Source organism: Lactuca virosa, chromosome 2 (assembly GCF_052849685.1).
Source record: "Lactuca virosa cultivar CGN04683 chromosome 2, Lactuca_virosa_CGN04683_v6, whole genome shotgun sequence".
NCBI lineage: Eukaryota > Viridiplantae > Streptophyta > Magnoliopsida > Asterales > Asteraceae > Lactuca > Lactuca virosa.
In genome coordinates this window covers 188,117,269-188,130,013 of record NC_136427.1, presented here as the reverse complement: position 1 = coordinate 188,130,013, position 12,745 = coordinate 188,117,269, and the positions used below count along the sequence as shown (strand labels likewise).

At 36.3% G+C, this 12,745-nt stretch overlaps 2 protein-coding genes across 2 annotated transcripts; one reads left to right on the top strand and one right to left on the bottom strand.

The window, feature by feature from the left end:
• The first annotated feature begins 208 nt into the window (after positions 1-208).
• On the top strand, positions 209-3,021 carry ERCC1 (nucleotide repair protein). Its single transcript, XM_079078919.1, has 9 exons — positions 209-483; positions 570-699; positions 890-993; positions 1,132-1,231; positions 1,481-1,557; positions 1,831-1,930; positions 2,043-2,114; positions 2,201-2,269; positions 2,460-3,021. The coding sequence occupies exons 1-9, from the start codon at positions 266-268 to the stop codon at positions 2,685-2,687; spliced, it is 1,098 nt and encodes a 365-aa protein (XP_078935045.1). The 5' UTR covers positions 209-265; the 3' UTR covers positions 2,688-3,021.
• LOC145159874 (putative serine/threonine-protein kinase PBL7) lies at positions 2,722-4,951 on the bottom strand. The gene is made up of 6 exons (XM_079078918.1): positions 4,596-4,951; positions 4,163-4,407; positions 3,626-4,011; positions 3,400-3,532; positions 3,040-3,129; positions 2,722-2,959 (listed from the first exon to the last, which is right to left on the bottom strand). Exons 1-6 carry the CDS (start codon positions 4,891-4,893, stop codon positions 2,801-2,803), a joined length of 1,311 nt encoding a protein of 436 aa, XP_078935044.1. The 5' UTR covers positions 4,894-4,951; the 3' UTR covers positions 2,722-2,800.
• Positions 4,952-12,745: the final 7,794 nt, after the last annotated feature.

Below are 12,745 nucleotides of genomic sequence, written 5' to 3'. Positions count from 1 at the left end.
CCAACCATCCATAAAAAAAAAAAAAAATTTATCGATCCACGATTTACACCCACATAACGCTCCTTACAATGGATTTGACACGAACCCTCGGTCGAAGCCGTTTATCATTTATTTTAATAGTTTTTGGTAGATAGGGTATAATTTGATAGATTGTATAAAATATAATGAAAAAATAAAAATAGGGATAGACGAGCTATAAAATTGGTTTTGGTATGAATATTTTGGCAATGTGGAGGGAGAACAGAATTTGGGCAAAGAAGAGGAAATGGAAGAGAAGGACAATCAGAATCCAAAAAACAGTTCATCGTCGTCGTTCGTGATCAAGATACCCTCATACGAAGAAGTTATTCAGAGTTCTCAATCGAAAACCCCTCCCCAGTCTCTTTTCAATCCTTCTCAGTCCTTCTCTCAGGCCTTCAACTCCATTAAGAACACCGAGTTTTACGCTCCACCTCCACCTCCTTCCTCCTCTTCAATTCCAAGGTAGCTGTGTTAATCGTTTCATGCATTTTCTTATCTATGATTTTAGCTAATGTTGCATAAAATTAGGGCTTTTTTTCTTTTGTCAGGGGAATTCAACCATCTGGGGTTGATGCTACTCCGTCTTCGCCGTCGCCACCGGTTGCAACTGCACGTTCTACCGGAGCATCTTCGTCTTCTACGCCAAGCCGCAACGCAATACTTGTTAGTCATAGACAGGTGAGATACTTCGATATAAAAGCCCACTCTTTTGCTGCAACTGCCATTTTTTAATTTCATTGGCTTCTTGTGCGTAATCATGATGTCGATTTTATGATTGTATTAGGGTTTTTTACTTTACTTATATCATCCACACCGCCTTTATGTACTGATTTGCATCTATTTTTTCTTTTTTTGTTTACTCCTGCAGAAGGGAAATCCTTTGCTCAAACATATAAGAAATGTGAGGTGGGCTTTTGCAGATGTTGTCTCTGACTACGTCTTGGGACAACAATCATGTGCTCTATATCTCAGGTTTCATCTCCATTTTAGTTCTTCTTAATGATCCCTCAATCACATAGGCTTTAGTTTCCAAAATTTTAAAGATTCTTTAACCTCACTCTTATAGGTTATCATATTCTCATTCTGATCATTATGATTATTTCCATGCAGTATTAGGTATCACCTGCTTCACCCGGACTACCTATATTTCAGAATAAGGGAATTGGGAAAAAATTTCAAGCTTCGTGTTGTTTTATGCCATATTGATGTTGTAAGATCTTGATATCAATAGTTGAATCTTTGATTTGTTTCTTTGGAATAAAGTATGAAATATAGCATATGTAGGTTTACACTTTTCAGTTACATAATCGAACAAAAATATTAATCATCTCAACCGCTGTTAATGATTCATCTTGGACAATTTAATTAAAATCGGATGAAAATGATGTGATTGATATAAATATGATCATGCGAATATAACTATGTGATTGATGAATCTTTTTGTTGTTTTATGTTTTAGGAGGATGTTGTAAAGCCATTGTTGGAAGTTACAAGAACAGCTCTACTTCATGACTGTACTCTTTTGTGTGGTTGGAGGTATCTTCCATTCTTCCTGTCTTAAATAAATATATTTTCCTTAATTTACAAACAATCCATGCTTCATTTTGTTTATTAAGATCATAAGTATCTGTATTTGTATTCTAAAGATGGACTAAACAATAATATCACATGTTCTAATGATTCTTGAGAGTGGCAATTCTAATGTTTTGGAATCATATTGTTGATTTGTTTTAGGAGTTATAAAATGAGTGAAAGACTCCAACTTTTATGTTACAAACACTTACAAAATTCATATGTCAATTGTTTCAGCTTGGAAGAATGTGGTCGATATCTGGAGACAATAAAAGTTTATGAAAACAAACCTGCAGACTTCATTCAAGGCCAAATGGATACAGACTATTTATCACGGGTAATATGCTCAAGTTCTTGTCTTTCTTTCAAGATTTTTTTATGGGATTTCTCTCTGCTAATTTTGGCTATAAAAAGATTTTCTTGATTGCATTAATGAACTTTGATTGCAGTTATCACACGCCCTAACATCAGTTCGACATGTCAACAAGACAGATGTGGTTACTCTGGGCTCTACATTTGGGGTACTTTAGTAATTTTTGAATGTGATTAAAGTTCAAGATAGTTTAGTAATTTTATATTAAATATCCAAAAAACTGATTACTTGCAGTCTCTTTCTCATATTATGGATGCTTCCATGGAGGATCTGGCTCGTTGCCCTGGCATTGGAGAACGAAAAGTATCTCTCTTTGCTCTTATAATACCATAATAGCAACATACTTATACTTCTTTGCTCATATTCTAATAGCAATATGTAACAAAGAAAGTCAAAACATTAGTAGGTTGCTATTATGAGTAAAAGTTGTATATATATAAGTATGTTGTTATTATTGTTAACATGTTTTCTCTTACTGTAAATGGTTTATTAGGTAAAACGTCTGTACGATACTTTCCATGAACCATTCAAACGCACGGTTTCTAAGCAGCATCCACCACCCGAAGCATCCGCCCAACCTTTCACTCCAAGTGAAACACAAGAAGACGAAAAAGTAGGAAGTTCAAGTAAACGCGATAAAAAAGAACCTAATTTATCCGTTAAATCAGCGCTTTCAGTAGCTTTCGCAAAATACAAGGAGAAAGTCGGCACAGAAAAATAAATAAAACAGAAAGTACAAGTACAAGTACAACCTGTTCTGTCATGTCATGAGCAAAGATTCAATTTATTTATTTGTTTCATTTCGTTGAATACAAATCAAGATTCTAGTGACATCTAAGATCTTGGGCTTACTCGTTTACTAAACCTAAAAGAACTAGAAGCACTCCCCGCAGATAAATTGTGTACTATTGGAATCAAGGATTGTACAACGTCTGTCATTAGAGGCCGATAATCGGCTTCAGTTTGCACACACATGGCTGCAATTGCGGCTACCTGTATAAACAAGACGTTGAGTTAGTTATTTGGTGACTTATTGTGGTTATGATTGTTTGGAAGCTAAGTTGAATCGAGACCTGAATTAGATCCTTTCTTGAATATTGACCATGTAGATTTGGATCAACCATTTCCACAACTTGAGCTCTATTTGTTAACCTTGGAAGAGCCTAATGTAGGAGTACAAGGTTTCAATTACGAGAAATATAAGGAAAGGATTGTATATAATATAACTTATTTTGACATTGCTCTCGTCCGAGCACGCTTAACCATGAAGTTTTGATGACAATTGGCGCCTCATGGTTTTAAAATGCGTCTTGGAGTGAGAGGTATCGTGTATCCACTCTTAAAAAAATAAAAAATCCAAAGTTGTTTGTCTTATCATGTCCTGTGTAACAAGTGGGTCCTATACGTAACTGAATATTCGTGAGTGTACTTACCCAAGAGACAAGGACATGTTCTCCAGGTGGTCGGTTTGTGTCGATAGGTACACGTCCCGTTAAGAGTTCTAGCAAAACGACGCCGTAGCTATAGACATCTGATTTGGTTGTAAGCTTTCCGGTTGAAGCATACCTAACATTGTCAAAAGTATAAAAACATGTATAATGTCAAACCTATATGATGACATGACAATTGACGTGATAGATAGATAAATGATGAACTCACTCAGGTGCCAGATATCCCGTGGTTCCCAAAACACGGGTCGAGATCAGACCGTTGAGTTTGTTTGATCCGATCTTGGCCAACCCAAAATCGGTGACCTTTCCTTGAAAATTTTCGTCTAACAAAATGTTTGTAGATTTAAAATCACGGTGTATGATAGATGGTGTGGTGTGTTCATGGAGGAACTCAAGTGCCTTTGCGGAATTGAGGGCGATTCTCATCCGGATGCCCCAAATCAGTGCTTGAGATCGTGCATCAGAAGAGTGGAGGTGATCGTGAAGAGTACCATTCGCCATGTATTCAAATACAAGGAGTCTGTGCTGATTATCAGCACAGTATCCAAGCAGGTCCACCAAGTGTGGACACTGTAGACGACTTAGTAAATCCACCTGCATTAAACAACACGTTTTTTAATAAAAAATAAAACTAAAATTAATGTCAAAATTTTGATTATATATACAATTCCACGCACAAATACAATATTTTATTTTAACAATTTAAAATAAAATGGTTGTAATTGTAATGAGACATCACATATACCTCGGACCGAAAAGCACGTTCGCCTTGCTTCCCTTCCCTGTGAAGCAATTTAATAGCACAAACGGTGCCGTCACGGAGTACCCCTCGGTAAACCATACCGAAACTACCCTTGCCCACAAGGTTAGCTTGGGTGAAGTTGCCCGTAGCTGATTCCAGCTCTTTATATGTGAATACTTGTACACCTCTAGATGTTGCTAATGGCAGGCTGCATGGGCTTCCTCCATAGATACACCCCCGCTTCCCATCTACCTCTCAAAATTAAAGATAAAATTATTCTCGTATTTTTTGTATTTTTTCCACTTAAATGAATAAAAATAATTATTAATTACATATTTGTCAGTGTTTTGGTACATAAAAATGATGGTATTCAGATTAATAAAAGCGGTAATTTAGTAAAATTAAATGGAGGTTAGATGTTGTAGACGTAGTTTACCTGGGCCACCATCGAATGTTATGATGCTATGAGAGATGAACATGCAATTTTGGTTGTGTTTGGTGTTTCCATTTGGTTTTGGAGATTTTACACGGCGGAGCAATGCTACAATTAGAGAAATTGCAAGGAGTAAAATGACAAGAACGATGGGGATGACAACCACAAGAATGGTGGATTCCGGGAGAATGTCACGGTGGTGGTGTTGGTGTTGTTGGTGGTGGTGGTGGTGTAAATGAGTGTGGTTTTCGTTGACATGCATTCTCGATGGCGGCTCTGTGTCTGTGGTGTTCGTCTCCATTTTCACTGAAACCGATAAAGATAGGAGAGAGATAGAAAGGGGAGGGGGGCTTAAACGGGGTTGGATGTAAAGAGTAGTGATAATTTATATAAGTGAGTATTTTTTTAAGGCATAAATGATTAATAACTTTTACCGCATAAAGTACAAGTGAACATTAAGATATTTATCATTTTTATTATGTTTTTAATAAATATATTTTATCACACTGATACATATATTAATACCGATTAAATTACACTGCCTAATGTAAATCATTAATGTAGTTTGGTAATTTTATTTTGTTCTAGTTGTACTTTAGGGAAATTGAGTAATCTAACTATTTTTTGATGTATTTTTGAAAAAAATAACCTTTATTATTCTTTACAAAATAACAATTGTATCTAAAATGAGTTATTCCGAAGTCCATTTTGGACTCCATGGCAGGTTGGGCCGGCCCATCAAAGACCCTCCGAAATGCCCATTCTGGAGTAATAGTACTTTTCCGAATTTCGATTTTCGATTTTCAAATTCATTTTCCGGATTATATTCGTATACATTTCGGATCTCGATTTTATCCTAGATCTTGAATTATAAACACATTCCGACACATTCTAGGCATGCTTTCCGGCATTCCAACACATTCCGACTCACATTCCGATCTCCGACTTAAGATATGGAAAACGATCACGATGACCTGGTTGTTTTACGAGTAAGTCCTTTACTCTTATACTCTTGGTAGTTTAGTTTGAAGATTTTTGTTTTTAGAAACTTCATCCGGAATGTGAAGTACATCTCTGGAATAAACTGCACGTTCAGGAGTAGCAAAACATGTTGATAATGCATTAGGACCAACCCCAACTAGTTTAATTATTTATATTAGGGTATTATACATAAAAAATTAGTATTCCGGAACAAAACAATACCATTCCGGAATGCGAGGAACTAGTCTGGAATATGAAGAACGTATCTGAAATACGAAGAACATGTCCAAAATGCGAGGAACTTGATATTTGCAACACGACAAAATTTTTGATGCATAAATTACACTTACATATAAATCCAAAGTCGTTGTGGATATTCTTGCGACACTCAGAGATAGACCGATATACGAGACTATGTTCCATAATTCATGTTTTGGAAGGTGGTTATATATTCCTAAGGTAGATAGGGATCATTTACTTCTACATTATGTGTTTTGCCACAAAGTTATCATGGACCCTCGAAGCGAAGTAGAGGAAATGGTTTTTGAGATTGGGGGTTACAAGTGTCTTTCAGAAAGAAATAATTTTATCTTCTCACCAGCTTCCACTTTGGTGACTATTTTCATGCCTTTGTTTTTGGTGTCACCTTCCATTCCCGTGTATTTCCTATGGCCGTAAGGAATGTCTTTGTGAAATTAGACGATGTGATTGATGTGTTTAAATGTTATTTTAATGAGTTATCGGACGAGGATGCGGTCCGTGTATGTCTTCTCTATATGTTAGAGAAGAGTTTCAATGGGCAGTTGGCTAAACAACATGTGACAGAGGGGTATTTCACTTTGCTATCCAACCTTGATGAATTCAACATATATTATGTCGTTAATTTATAATTATCATTACTAATATTTCTTTTACAAATTTAATTGTGAAATTTTTTATGTCGCAGATATCTACGGGGGAGGAAAATTTGAGATCAACTGTACTCACAACTATATACCGTATTCAACAAGGTTGAGTACCTCTTACATCCAGTCGAACCAAAAGCTAAACAACCTCAAAAATTGACATACACCCTAAACGGATTTATATACACTTTTAAGGTAAAATACATGATTAACAATTTAAGATTTTTTGTTGGATAATATTTTAATACATGGTTCTTTTAGATATGGATTCTTGAGAGTTTTCATGTGAGCAGTTTGTTTGGTACCCAACAACCAAATGTGATCTCTCGGATTGTTGCATGATCGAAACTGAGACCTTTACGTGCGGTTGAGTGCAACTAGTTTATAACATCAATGACATATGATTACTTATATATTTTACAATTTTCTTCTATATGTAAAATTTATGTTAATTTATAATAATATAATTTTGTTTGCAGGATAATAGACTTATACAGAAGTTAGAGCCGACAAAAGAGGAAAGTCATGCTGAATGGTGGATAGTTAGCTTCGCATGGGTTGATCGTCCTAATTTAGTAATTTACCTATCACAGATGTTCACAGGGCACATTCTCTAACATCATCACCCCAACACTCTCCTACCCATGATCCTCGACAAAAGAAGACACGAATAAATGTTGCATCTAACCCACCGGCACCACTACCGCCACCCACTGTACCATCAACTGATAATGACCGAATTATTACTAAATTTCGAGATAAGTTGAGGTCACATGAGATGCGTTTTTCAGAACATGATACAACTTTAGCCATTCTTCTAAAACTTATTAATAAGACACCCGAAGATGATGTTGGTACCTCAAAACGGGTGAATGTACATTGTTAATTATTTCACTCTGTAATGACCGTGTTTCTAGGCTAGGCATTAATATCGACATAATAGTCTAATTTAACCTTTGTAACTCATTTAGAAGAAATGAAAAGGAATTATGTGAATATTATGTGAAAAATTATGTGTTTTATGCTTAATTATTAGGGTTTAAAAATGAGCGTCAAAAATAAATATTAGATAAAGCTGATATCTATTAAAAAAGTTGTAGTGGTCGTGACAAGGATTACGGATATATAAAGAATGCCGAAATCCGAGTTATAACGAAGAAGTTATGACCTGTCGAAGTTTCGCGACAAAACCGGCACGGTGCCGAATGTCGTAAAAAGTGAGTTTTTGATAAACTACTTTTTAGCCTTAGTGATCTAAACGAAAGTTGTAGTGTTCGTTAAACTGAGAGTATGTATAAAAAGAACGTCCAAATCTGACTTCGTATGAGGAAGTTATGATTTTTCCAAGTTCCAGCTTAGCAGTAGACAACTAAAAACTCGAATTTTAGATCGAGTGATTTTTAGCCGACACGACCTAAACGAGAATCGAAGGTCTCGTAAATAGTAGTACAACGGTAAAAAGACAGACGAAAACGGACATCGGATGAAGAAGTTATGAATTTTTAACGGATTTCCTGTCCCGGTCTGTTAAAAATAATAATATAAAAATTAAATTTAAAATTAGCCGACGAAGTCTAAACGAAAGTTGTAGAGCGTAACTTTACCTACGTGTGCATATAAAGAACGTAAAAAACGGAGCTCGTATGCGAAAGTTATGGATTTTAGAAGTTTTTACACAAAAATCGAGAAATTTCACATAGGTGGACTTCGGCCATGTCACCCTTGCTCAAAACGTGCCACGTGTCCGAACTGCTGAGTCGCCCGAGGCCACGTGGCGAGACGTGTCGCCTGCCCTTGCATCCGAACTTCGGTCCAATGGGAGTCCGACGCGTGCCTCCTCCTGACGTGTCCGAGCCTCGCAGGTGTGCCACGAACCCCCTCCTCGGACTAGACCTCGGTCCAATCAGCGATCAGCAGCGAGACCCTCGCACGTGCGAGCCATGTGCTACCCCTTCGGATCTGCTGTCGCGTGGCTTCTTTCCAACCGTCGGATCAACAGCCTCCCCCTATAAATAGAAGGCTTGCGAGCCTTCCCGGGTATTTTTGGAAAATTGCCCATTTTCACCCATTTTTCAATATTTTCACCATTTTAACATCCCCCGAAGCCCCGGTATCGATTATAGCACCCGAAAGACGTCCCGAAGTGCCCGAAGACCCGGAAAATTTATCTTTTCGGTTTTGAAGCCCGACCCTCGCAGAGCCCGGTTTCTCAATAAAACTCCCGGTTTTATTAGAAACGATCGTTTTAGGAAACGAAGTGCTGCCCGATTATCATTAAATCAGGTGAGTGTGTAGTTACTTTCACCTTACACATAGATATGAAGTATTTTATATAAAATACGTGCTGTGTGAATATATATTGTTTGTTTATTTGAGATGGATGTTGAAGGAATGATTTATATAGGTTTTTAAATAATTTAAACTGTATATGTATTTTTATCTACAAAATTGTTGGGTAAAACATGGGTAGATGAAATAGTGGGTGTGTGATAAAAGGTGAGTTGGATAAATGAGATGATCAGTGATATAGATCATGAGTTGAGAGTGAGTGGTGAAATATGAGAGAATCACTTACCCAAACGTGGCCCCCGTCATTCAGCAGAGTATGGATGACAACCATGGACTATTCTAGATGATCTGTGGAACACTAGCAGGCTCGCAACCTGTAAGTGTGTGAACTATGTGTTCATCAGCTGTACTCTAAAAACTCATTGACATGTATTGCGGGGGGGGGGGGGGGATTCCAGTGAGAAATACTGTCAATAAATAACAGCTATGGACTTAGCACATGGCGACGATGTGACTTCGTGCCTATTTGACATAAATTGCTGAGGGAAAGCAATGTTGTCACCCCGATGTTTGTCTTATTTGACATAAATTGCTGAGGAAAGCAATGTTGTCACCTTATTGGTTGTTTTATGTTAGGTTGTTTTGTTTGACATAAATTGCTGAGGAAAGCAGTGTTGTCACCCTGATGGTTGCCTTATTTGACATAAATTGCTGAGGAACCCCCGAAGCAATGTTGTCACCCCTAGTGAAAATCCTTAGGCTAGGTCCCTTGTGATAGTTGTTTTAGGGACGTAAAGTGAGGATAATGAGAATGGGTAATTAGGGTTATTTTTGGTTGATGAAACTAATAAATTTATTGTTGATTGAGAACTTAATAAGTTTATTATTTATTGTGGGTTGAAAACCCTATATGCTCACCAGGCTCCCAAGCCTGACCCACTCAGCTTTTTATATTTCAGGTAGTGGACCCCGAGCATAGTCGGATGATGATGAGTGATATTTGGATTATAGGCCAGTAGTTGTAAATAACTGTTGTAAGGCTTATAATGTCTTGTTTATGCTTTTGATCTGTATCGGAACATGACATCCCGAGGTTTTGATATGAAATGAAAATATATATTTCTTAAAGAAAAGTTTTGATAAACTTTTATCATGTTTTGTTTTGGGAACAAATTCCGCAACATCTTTTAAAAGGATTACTCTGATTTTATTTTAAAAAGCATAAAATAAATCGGTCTTTTCTGGACGATAAATTAGGGGATGTCACACACTCCCATGCAATTTTTATTTAAGTTTATGGTATCCCCATTATTGCATCGTTTATAATTATATACTATTGAACTGTACACGCACTTATTGTAGAATATGTTGGTACACCAGAACAACCACTGAATGACGGCCCTGAACAACTGTTTGCATATATTCAATCATCAGATATAAAAAGATTCCGCGGGAACAATACAAAATGTCTCCAACACATCTTAGGTGTTCTCTACGCCAAAAACTTATGTCCATATGGTATATACAGGTGAAGAGGAAAGGTGTTGCATGCCAACAGCCAGCACCGTTGGACAATCTTTCAGAACCTACCATACACAGTCTATATAAAGAATGAGATGCTTCGTTGTTGTTTGCTCACCGTTATACCGACGATTGAGTTTTGGACGTGCTTATATGTGAATAGTCACACGGGCTGGTTGGAATGTGATGTAAGTTATATAATTATGTGATCATTACGTACTACGCTTTTAATAACCATACTCACTTTACTGTAAAAATTTTGATTGGCCGCACATTATGATGTGGATTTCATTGTTGATAGAGCGTAGACGGGATGATGTTCGATGAAAGATTGTACCGTCAGCTTTCAACACTGATGCATATGACTGAAGTGACATGGATAAAAGATCCGTTTATCCACCTTGGTCTAAGCGTGATACAATGTAATTGTGTTTCGATTACATTACCTAAGTAATAATAATTTATAATATAATGTTATTTGATGATTAATTAATTCCAACCTTTTTTGTAGCTTTACATCATTATCAATAAACCACGTGCTCACTGGTTTTTATTGTGTTTTAGATTTGAAGACATTCAAAATGACTATATACGATAGTCATTGGGTGAGCACCTATTGTTTAGAAGACCAGTCTTGGTTTATAGTTATGCGAGCCCGCATCCACAAACTGTTATTGAGTATCAACTACTGGGGTACCAAACCAACTGATGTTATCCTCGTTGAGAGTTTCAAAATGACCATTGAAAATGCCCCAGATGTACCACAACAGGTTGACAGTAGAAGGGATTGTGGGGTGTTTTTGTGTTTGTTCCTGGGAAATTGTATTTGATAGAGGGCAAAAGCGATACATGAGCCATGTCATATCGTAAACGATTTGCGGAATGTTTTGGGGTACAAGGATAAAGTCCATTTGAACATTGTACTATTATTTAAAACATATTTAAGTTTATGTATTTATTACATTTTTGTAGATTTTAAGATTTCATGCACGGTTAATTTTGCAATATAGATTTTATAAAAACAAATATTATACATAAACAAAAAAAAACACCAAACACATATTATACAAAACAAAAAAAAATTGACTATTCCGGAACGCTTGTCCGGAATACTATTCCGATATTCCGAAGATCTCTCCGAAATGACATATTCCGGACAAAGTGGTTATTTTACAAAAAAATTGGATTATTTTTTTCAGAGACTTCATTTATACGAGTTAGATTACTCAATTCACCAAATGCTATTTTATAATTTGTCTAGTCTCATATAATCCAAATCCAATCCAATCGAGTTCTATTCAGTCTTGTTCTATGTAACAACAACTAGGTACATTAAAGTATTTTATTGTCATGTTCTTGTTTTATATATATATATATATATATATATATATATATATATATATATATATTGATGGGTTTTAGGTAAAACAAATAAACTAGAAAAATAATTCCTAAATTCACATGCAACCTACTTTGGATCTATGTTTTAGCTATTGAACATATAACTTTGATTGCAAACAAGAACCCTAGAGGAGAGAGGCTAATTTCGAAATTAACAAACTAGGGTTTAAGAGTTACATACCTTTCAATTGTTATAGCAAACAATTGACAATCCTCTTGATCTTGATCTTCTTGGAAGCCTAGCACCACAAATGTAATGCCTCTAATGGAATCACACCCAAGAACTAGCAAGAAGGAAACTTGAAGGAGAGAGAGAGAGAGAGAGAGGGTGTGCAATTTTCGGCCTAGGGTTTCTTCCAAGGTAGGAGTGGCCGAAATTGTGAGCTGGGAGGCTCCTTATATAGCTGAGGGATCTAGGGTTTTGGGAAAACCCTAATACTCCTTTGCTTAGGGCCTAAGCTAACCCAAAGGACTTATCCAAAGCCCCTTGGACGAAATCCTTAGGGTTTCCTCTATAGATTTCGTCCACCTCCTTCCAAGGAGGTTCTGGATCCTTCCACTCAACTATTAGATAATTTCAAACTAGTCCCTGCACTTTATAATTAATACTTTTAACCCCAAAATTAATTCTGATTAATTTTTGGCTAACTATTAATTAAACATAATGATTTCTAATTAATATATTAATATTTTAACATATTAATAAATCATTTATATTAATTCAATAATCTTATAAATTAATATCTCTCCTTTCATAATTTCCTTGTCCAGTTGCTAGGTTGAGGGCAACCCAAAAGGACTGTGCTGCTATCAATTCAAGTACATACCAATTATAGTTATGGGCCTAGACACCTAATCCAACAGTCTCCCACTTGGATAAGTCTGTAACTATAATTGCTAGTATGCCTTCTAAATTTGACCAGCAAATTGTAGCTTCCAAAAGCTGCTGCTGAACTCTGACCCAGTCAGTTACATGTCCTAAGATAAGTGATCATATAATCCTTCGTTCTGCAAGATATCCCCAGACATAAGACATGGAACGTAATCAATCTCTTT